The sequence below is a fragment of the Octopus sinensis genome, linkage group LG1, assembly GCF_006345805.1.
Source record: "Octopus sinensis linkage group LG1, ASM634580v1, whole genome shotgun sequence".
Lineage (NCBI taxonomy): Eukaryota > Metazoa > Mollusca > Cephalopoda > Octopoda > Octopodidae > Octopus > Octopus sinensis.
Window position 1 is genome coordinate 80,217,867 of NC_042997.1, and position 9,890 is coordinate 80,227,756.

General features: G+C 41.2%; 1 protein-coding gene across 18 annotated transcripts in view; it reads right to left on the reverse strand.

Annotated features, from left to right (window-relative positions):
• LOC115209152 (polypeptide N-acetylgalactosaminyltransferase 1) overlaps positions 1-9,890 on the reverse strand; it is a 612,460-nt gene that overhangs the window by 37,236 nt on the left and 565,334 nt on the right. For all 18 annotated transcript variants that reach the window (XM_036502255.1, XM_036502216.1, XM_029777469.2 and 15 more), the window contains one exon: positions 6,609-6,789. In XM_036502255.1, coding sequence (XP_036358148.1) covers positions 6,609-6,789 — 181 coding nt within the window. The remainder of the gene's footprint in view (positions 1-6,608; positions 6,790-9,890) is intronic.

The window sequence follows — 9,890 nt, forward strand, 5'->3', positions numbered from 1 at the left end:
TTCACTGTTCAGAACAAGGCATGAGAAATTATTTGTATTTAGAAATGGTTTTCTGGAGCATTTTAATGACAGTGTGGGGTACTTGGACATTATTATAAATGGAAATTGAGAGATGGGTAAAAAAATTAAAAAACATTTTAAATAGGGCGCTGATGTAACAAAGACTAGTTAATGAGAGAAGGCTACATAAGAACAATACTTAATATATATCTGGGTCACTGAAAAAGACTTCAGGCAGTGAATTAAGTGTAAATATTTTATTATGACAAAGGATAATAGAATCCAAATAATATATCTAACATGGAGTGAAAGTAGTAGAATACTATGAAGTATAATTGTGCTGTGACTCAGCCAGTTCAAGCCTGCTTGGCTGATAAACAGGTTACACTTTTACTTCATAGTTGAGAAATAATTGATAGAAAGAGCTTTGAACTGTAAAAATCACTCCAGCATTTTCAAATTTATTAAAACTATCCAATTCATGCAACTCTAGAAAAATTAATAATGATGATGATGAAGTGGCTGATGAGTAGAAATCTCACTAACCTATAAGGGCCTACAGAAGCCAAAGAACAAGTAATAAGAAAACAAAACATAGGCATAAACTATCAAATAAAAAACAGAAAAGAATGAATAAAATGGACACAAAAGTTGGAAGGATATTTATAGACAAACAATAGAACACAAAGTATAAAAAAAGATGTGTGTGTGTGAGTGAAAGAAGAAGGAGAGAGAGAGAGTGAAGCTACACTAACTTTACACATCATCATCGACTTAAATCCACTGTCCATGCTAGGATAGATTGAATTGGTCTGATCACATAAATGGGTAGGAGTGGAGAACTCATCTAACTTGCATTTCACTTTGGCTTGGATTGTGCCTAGATGCTCTTCCTAAATCAACCACTTTACAGACTGTACTGAATGCTTTCTTTTGTGCGACCATCATTAAAGAGGTACCATGTGCTTGACAAGATTAAAGAGTCCACACTTTGCAGAATATACTGGTAAGGTCATACTTTGCACAATATACTGTAAAGTTACATAACTCAAAGGTTGAAAATTCTTTGCGTTGCAGTTATCAAATAGGGTAAGTGCAATACATGAAACTTTTGGCCCCATGAGTCACCCATGTAGCTTTCGACCAATAAAAAAAATATATCCATTTACATATATATATATATATATACTAGCAGTATCGCCCGGCGTTGCTCGGGTTTGTAAGGGAAATAACTATATAAGCATTTTTAGAGTTATAGCCAAAAAATAGCAAAAAAAATGCATTAAAAATAGAAAAAAAATTATGGTAAATTTTTTTTTAAATCGTTGACTCATCATAGACATTTTCTGTTTTGATGTCTTCAAGCCATGAAGTCGTTGTTCTAAAAGAACGCTGGTCTCCTTGACAACGCTTTACAACGTTGATTTCCTTACACTCCCTTCCCCACAGCTTCATGAGGGAGGGAAGAAGGGGGAGAAGCAACACAGGTGCAGGTGTGACCATGGACGCCAACTCCGCCGCCATCGACACACGAAAAAATATGCGTTAAAATGGAAAAAAATGATGTTAAATTATTTTTTAAATTGTAGACTCATCATAGATGCGCGCTAATACCCAGACGGGCTCGATATGAATCACGACTATAAGATACCCGAATTTGGTTAAACTGCACTGCAAAATGTGCGAGTAGTTAGGAATCTAAATCGTAGGAGACAGACACTCACACAACTACAGTTTTATATATATATATATCATCATCATCATCATCATCATCATCATTTAACGTCCGCTTTCCATGCTAGCATGGGTTGGACGGTTCAACTGGGGACTGGGGAGCCCGAAAGCTGCACCAGTCCAGTCAGATCTGGCAGTGTTTCTACAGCTGGATGCCCTTCCTAACGCCAACCACTCCGAGAGTGTAGTGGGTGATTTTATGTGCCACCGACACAGGTGCCAGACGAGGCTGACAAACGGCCACGCTCGGATGGTGTTTTTTTTATGTGCCACCGACACAGGTGCCAGACGAGGCTGGCAGACGGCCACGCTCGGATGGTGTTTTTATGTGCCACCGACACAGGTGCCAGATGAGGCTGGCAAACGGCCACGATCGGATGGTGCTTGTTACGTGCCCACAGTACGGAGGCCAGTCGATGCGGTACTGGCTACGGCCACGTTCGGATGGTTTTCTTATGTGCCACGTGCCACCGGCACTGGTACCACAAAGATACAAATTCCATTGATGTTCATCTATTTTGTCTATTTTGATTTGATTTGATTTGATTTGATTTTCACTTGCCTCAACAGGTCTTCACAAGTGTCACAAGAAGGAAGGTATGCACAGGTGGACTGACTACGTCCCAGGTAGGGGCCATGGGTTATGGCCTGACTAGTCTTGCCGGGTCTTCGGATGGTGTTTTTATGTGCCACCGACACAGGTGCTAGATGAGGCTGGCGAACGGCCATGATCGGATGGTGTTTGTCATGTGCCCACCGCACTGACTACGGCACTGATGGATTTCTTGTGTGCCACAGGCACTGGTACCACAAGATACAAATTCCATTGATGTTCATCTATTTTGTCTATTTTGATTTGATTTGATTTGATTTGATTTTCACTTGCCTCAACCGGTCTTCACAAGTGTCACAAGAAGGAAGGAAGGTATGCACAGGTGGACTGACTAGTCTTGCCGGGTCTTCGGAAGGTGTTTTTATGTGCCACCGACACAGGTGCCAGATGAGGCTGGCGAACGGCCATGATCGGATGGTGTTTGTTACGTGCCCACAGCACGGAGGCCGGTCGATGCGGAACTGGCTACGGCCACGTTCGGATGGTTCTCATGTGTGCCACCGGCACTGGTACCACAAAGTGTGTGCCACCAGCACTGGTACCACAAAGATACAGATTCCATTGATGTTCATCTATTTTGATTTGTTTTGATTGATTTGATTTTCACTTGCCTCAACAGGTCTTCACAAGTGTCACAAGAAGGAAGGTATGCGCAGGTGGACTGACTACGTCCCAGGTAGGGGCCATGGGTTATGGCCTGACTAGTCTTGCCGGGTCTTCGGATGGTGTTTTTATGTGCCACCGACACAGGTGCTAGATGAGGCTGGCGAACGGCCACGATCGGATGGCCAGTGATGCGGTACTGACTACGGCCACGTTCGGATGGATTCTTGTGTGCCACCGGCACTGGTACCACAAGCGGTACTGACTACGGCCACGTTCGGATGGATTCTTGTGTGCCACGGCACTGGTACCACAAGCGGTACTGACTACGGCCACGTTCGGATGGATTCTTGTGTGCCACTGGCACTGGTACCACAAGGATACAAATTCCATTGATGTTCATCTATTTTGATTTGTTTTGATTTGATTTGATTTTCACTTGCCTCAGCAGGTCTTCACAAGTCGGAAGGTATGTACAGGTGGACTGACTACGTCCCAGGTAGGGCCCACGGGTTATGACCTGACTAGTCTTGCCGGGTCTTCGGATAGTGTTTTTATGTGCCACCATGTTCCCACAGCACGGAGGCCAGTCGATGCGGTACTGGCTACGGCCACGTTCGGATGGTTTTCTTGTGTGCCACAGGCACTGGTACCACAAAGATACAAATTCCATTGATGTTCATCTATTTTGATTGATTTTCACTTGCCTCAGCAGGTCTTCACAAGTGTCACAAGAAGGAAGGTATGCACAGGTGGATCGACTACGTCCCAGGTAGGGGCCACGGGATATGGCCTGACTAGTCCTGCCGGGTCCTCTCATGCACAGCACACTTCCATAGGACTCGGTCTTCAGTCATTTCCTTGGTGAGACCTAAAGTTCGAAGGTCGTGCTTCACCACCTCGTCCCAGGTTTTCCTGGGTCTACCTCTTCCACAGGTTCCCTCAACTGCTAGGTTGTAGCACTTTTGCACACAACTATCTTCAGCCATTCTCGTCACATGACCATACCAGCGCAGCCGTCTCTCTTGCACACCACAACTGACACTTCTTAGGTTCAACTTTTCTCTCAAAGTACTTACACTCTGACGATTATGAACACTGACATTACACATCCATCGGAGCATACTGGCTTCATTTCTTGCAAGCTTACGCATATCCTCAGCTGTCACGGCCCATGTTTCACTACCATGTAGCATGGCTGTACGTACACACGCATCATATAGTCTGCCTTTTACTCTTAGCGAGAGACCTTTTGTCACCAGCAGGGGTAAGAGCTCTCTAAACTTTGCCCAGGCTATTCTTACTCTAGCAGTTACACTTTCAGCACACCCACCCCCGCTACTGACTTGGTCTCCTAGGTAGCGGAAGCTATCAACTACTTCTAGTTTGTCTCCCTGGAACGTGGTAGAAGTTGGACTCTGCACATTTCCAGTGTTTATTTCTCCTGAGCATCTGCCACAGACAAAAACTATTTTCTAGTTAGCCTTCCTTTGACATTGCTGCACCTCTTATGTGTCCATAGCTTACACTTGGTGCACCTTATAGAGTTTCTACCTACACCTTTTTTACAGATCGAGCAGGGCCATCTACCTGAAGTCGTTTGTGGTTGGTCCACCTTCCTACTTATTAGGACTTTGGTTTTGGCTAGGTTGATTCTAAGGCCCTTCGATTCTAATCCTTGTTTCCACACCTGAAACTTCTCCTCCAGTTCTGATAGTGACTCAGCAATTAGAGCAAGGTCATCAGCATATAGGAGCTCCCAGGGGCATCCTGTCTTAAATTCTTCCGTTATTGCCTGGAGGACTATGATAAATAGGAGGGGGCTGAGGACTGAACCTTGGTGGACCCCAACCTCTACCCGGAATTCTTCACTGTACTCGTTGCCAACCCTCACCTTACTAGCTGCGTCTCTGTACATGGCTCGCACAGCTCTCACTAACCATTCATCTATCCCTAGTTTCTTCATTGACCACCAGATAAGGGATCGGGGGACCCTGTCAAAGGCTTTCTCTAAGTCAACAAAAGCCAGGTACAAGGGCTTACCTTTGGCTAGGTATTTCTCCTGCAGCTGTCTTACCAGGAATATAGCATCAGTAGTACTTTTCCCTGGCACGAACCCAAACTGCATATCATCTAAGCTAACTCTCTCTCTAATTAACTGGGCTATAACCCTCTCCGTAACCTTCATTACCTGATCCAACAGCTTGATGCCCCTGTAGTTATTTGTGATGCCCCTATATATATATATAGATATAGTTCAAATTTACAGAAAACAAATGATGAAGACAGGTGTAGGAACAGCAAGGTGGTGTATTAGTTTAACACTTGGGAAAAATGGAAAAGTCTTTTATATTTTCAGCCTATGCTCTTCAACGGAAAGGATTAAGAGGAAAAAAATGAAGAGAGAATGAAAAACATAGAAAAAAAAGTAGAGTTCATCAGTACAACATGGCGAGTTTTGCCCACTAGTGCCTTCTATCACAAAACATTGCTTTAAGTAGCAAGTTACATTATATTACAGTGTGTGTGTGTGTGAGTGTAACACAAGCAAAATTCTGCATTCTTAGGAATGTATTCATTCATACTACCAAACTGGCAACCATTTAGTTTAATAGGAATGGAGATTTTTTATGTGGGAAGAATACAAGGAAAATAAATTTTGTGAGCAATACATAGCAACTCAATGAGAAATATGAAATATTTAGAAATTGCATTAACAGGATTATAAAATAACAGAGGAATAAACAAAAGCAAATGAGAAAAAAGTATGAAGATTTTAACTTTATACTAAATGAAATAAACATTTGGAGAGCAATCCCTTAGCCTTGTTTTACATGTAAATGCTTGAGCCTTTCCAATACAAACAACAAAAAAGTGTCAACTGAAAAAATTTTCAAAAATATTTAATGTTTTGAGAGGTTTCCACACTGTGTAAGGTTTCTATCCTATGCAATTACATACTGTATTTGTAATCTATTTTATTTCAGTTGTGCAATAATATTATCATATTACCAATACAATTTTCCTGGGTTTGTTTTTGAATTCCTGGGATTTTTTTGTTGGTTGAGTTACTTCGGTAAATATTTACCAACAAATACTTCTCAACTTTTCAGTTATTGCTACTTAAAGTAATGTACTTCTTGCTCTCGAACTTTTGGCAATCTTTGATCAGAGGAGGCACTTTCAATTGAAAGACAACAAATTTATAATGAACTATTACTAAAAGTTTCGAAATATGATTTTAAAAGATATAAAATCACTCTTCAAACTTCACAACGGAAATCCACAACTTATGAAGAATAATAGTAATTATAAGAGTGACTTTCAAAGAAGACATTCTGTAGATAATAGAAAACAAGAGGTGTATTGGTAGTCACTATATTTAAAGGAAACAAAAGTCTATCCTGCTTTATCATTAACTGCTTATCTATGTTTTTAAAACTAGCCGTTGACTTTAGAACTGCTTATCCAGTGACCAAGCCAATGCAAAATAATCATGCATGATGGCACATATATGAAATCTACCATATTCACAGCATATGTATTTTACTTTTTCTCTATGCAATGACCCCCAAAATATTTGAGGAAATGACACACAAAATTATCTATGGAAATTATGAGAAACGGCTTCAAATATTTAGAAAAATTTGTACATTACCAGGATTTATTTTATAGAAAAATTCTTTGTATTCATCCATCCAAACTTCTACAATTCGCATTGTATTGTGGTTAATAATACGTGCTACACCACCAGGCCAAGAATAAGGTGAGGTCTTCCTGAATACATGTCCAACTCTGGAGCAAGTGACAATAAATATTTGCCCACCACACATCCAAATCTAAAAAGAATGCAAGAAATTTAAGTTCAAATTATATCACAAAAGAATAGAACAGTTGACAATTAAATAACGACCCCTCAGCAAGCTTGTAGATATTCTGATAATTCTTCTTCTCATTGACACAATATTGACTTAATTGCAGTGTGTGAGAAACAACAGCATACAAAGCTATAAGGGAGGAGAGGAGTGATACTGATAAAATTAATGCGAAATTAGGAAATTACATAACAAAAGTCTGATGGGGAGAGATTCCCATGCATTATTAATATCTAGATGGAGTACAATGTAGTGTTTGGTTCATAGTTTAATTAAGTAGAGAATTAGAAAAAAGCCCTAGTTTATGAAGAGTCAAGGCTATGACATCATCATCATCGTTTAATGTTTGCTGTCCATGCTGGCATGGGTTGGACGGTTTGGCTGAGGACTGGCAAGCTAGGAGGCTGCACAAGGCTCCAATCTGATCTGGCAAGGTTTCTACAGCTGGATGCCCTTCCTAATGCCAACCACTCTGAGAGTGTAGTGGGTGCCTTTTATGTGCCTCTGGCACTAGCAACAACCATGCTTAAAATGGTGCTTTTTACATGCCACTGGCACGGGGCCAGTCAGGTGGCAATGGCATTGACCACATTCATATGGTGCTTTTTACGTGTCACCGGCATGGGAACCAGTCTGGTGGGACTGGCATTGACTATGCTCAAATGGTGCTTTTTATGTGCCACTGGCACATGTGTCAGTCAGGCAGTACTGGCATCAGCCATGACAATGATTTCACTTGACTCAACAGATCTTCTCAAGCACAGTTTATTGTCCAGTAATTGAAGGATACTCTTAAATGGGCCTGTTATGCGACACTGGCATATGCTGCAGTTATGGTCTCACTTGGCTTGCAGATTCTTCTCAAGCACAACATATCTCCAAAGGCCTTGGTCGCTTGTCATTGCCTCTGTGAGGCATGATGTTCGAAGGTGATGCTTCACCACCTCATCCCAGGTCTTCCTGGGTCTACCACTTCCAGAGGTTCCCTCCATTGTTAGGGTGTAACACTTTTTCACACAGCTGTCCTCATCCATATAAAACACCTGACCATAGCAGAGCAGTTGTCTCTCTTGTGCACCACACCTGAAGCTTCTTATGTCCAACATTTCTCTCAGGGCACTTACACTCTGTCGTGTATGTCCACTAACATTACACATCCAGCGGAGCATACTAGCTTCATTTCTTGCATGCATGTCCTCAGCAGCCACAGTCCATGTTTCACTGCTGTGTAGTATGGTAGTTCACATACATGCATCATATAATCTACCTTTCACTCTGAGCAAGAGGCCCTTTGTCACCAGCAAAGGCAGGAGCTCTCTGAACATTGCCCAGGCTATTTTTATTCTAGCAGCTATGGTTGAGGACTGATCCTTGGTGGATCCCTACCCAGAATTCTTCACTATACTCATTGGCAACCCTCACCTTATTGACAGCATCCCTGTACAGCTCTCACTAACCATCTATCCCTAGTTTCCACATTGACCACCAGATAAGGGATCGAGGGACCCTGTCAAAGGCTTTCTCCTTGTCAACAAAAGCCAAGTATAGAGATTTATCTTTGGCTAGGTATTTCACTTGCAGCTGTCTTACCAGAAATATAATATCAGTGATGCTTCTCCCTGGTACAAACCGAAACTGCATCTCGTATAAATTAACTCGCTCTACAATTAGTTGGGCTATGACCATCTCAGTGACTTTCATCACCTGATCCAACAATTTGATACCTCTTTAATTATTCGTAGCTAATGCATCACCTTTACCTTTGTATGACAGTTGTATTAGTTATACATAAAAGTTGACAACCATAAATTCCAAAACTTTCAACGCAGATATAATGGGGGGGGGGTACCCAAAAGTAACCAGAAACATTCACTCTAAGACAAGCCCATTGTTGTTCAGGCTTCCACAACTAGAAGCCACTTCATGCAACCCTCAAGACATCAGTCTACTGACCGGCATTGTCCAGTAGGGTCATAATGCCATGTCGTGTGTCTTTGTTTTGCAGTGCTTCTCCCCTGTTCATTGATTTTTGCGATGGGTGAATTGAAGGAACAGAAGTTTTCTGTGAAATTCTGTTTTCTGCTGGGGAAAACGGCAGCCAAAACAGTTGTCATGTTCCAAACATATTACAATGATGCTGCCATGAGCAAAACACAAGGAATGATCACTTGTTGCTTGAAGACCAACCTTGTTCAGGGCAGCTGTCAACCTCCCGAATGCATGAAAACTCATGAACTGATCTTAGAGGACTGTCACTGAACAATTGACAAACTTGTTGATATGACTGGTGTGTCCTAGAGCTTTTGCCAACGAATTTTGAGTGAGGAATTGTGAATGAAAAGAGTTGCAGCAAAATTTGTGTCTCGTTTGCTTATGGAAGATCAAAAGCATGTCGTGAACTGAAAGAACAGTTGGAAGCTGATCCGGACCTTTTTTGAAGGTCATCACTGGTGATGAAAGCTGGTGCTATGGAATTTGCAGAAGTGGAAGATATGAAGAAAAAAGTGGAGACATTAAATGGCATCACAAGAGTTTCCAGATTGCTTTGAACAGTGGGAAATGCATCTTGGATGATGTATTGCTTCAAATGGAAAATACTTTGAAAGCAATAAAAGTGTAAAGCTGTAAAACTAAGTGAATAAAATAATGCAAAATTCCAGCTACTTTTGGGTACTCCCTCATATTGTAAAATTTCTCACATGAAGTTGTTAGTGTTTTCTATAGGCTAGCAAAATATATTTAAAATTAATCAACAAGAAATAATTGTCTGGTTATCTGTAACTTTTTGTTTATATAACATATACTTGTATAGTACATTAATTTTTTAATTATGGATTTATCAGATGAAGGACAGGTCCATGATACTTTCCAGGTTTTCAGGACAAGAGAGTGTGCAGGTGGCTCTGAATTATCTCAATTTGTCATTTCACTTGTCCCCATATTTTTCTTATGAAACGCCACTGGTATATTACTCAGCAACAAGATTCTCTCATGACCCAGGATTAATACTGAAGTCTTTCATGAAGGCCTTAAGAATATTGTAGCATGTGCACTGCCCATCAACC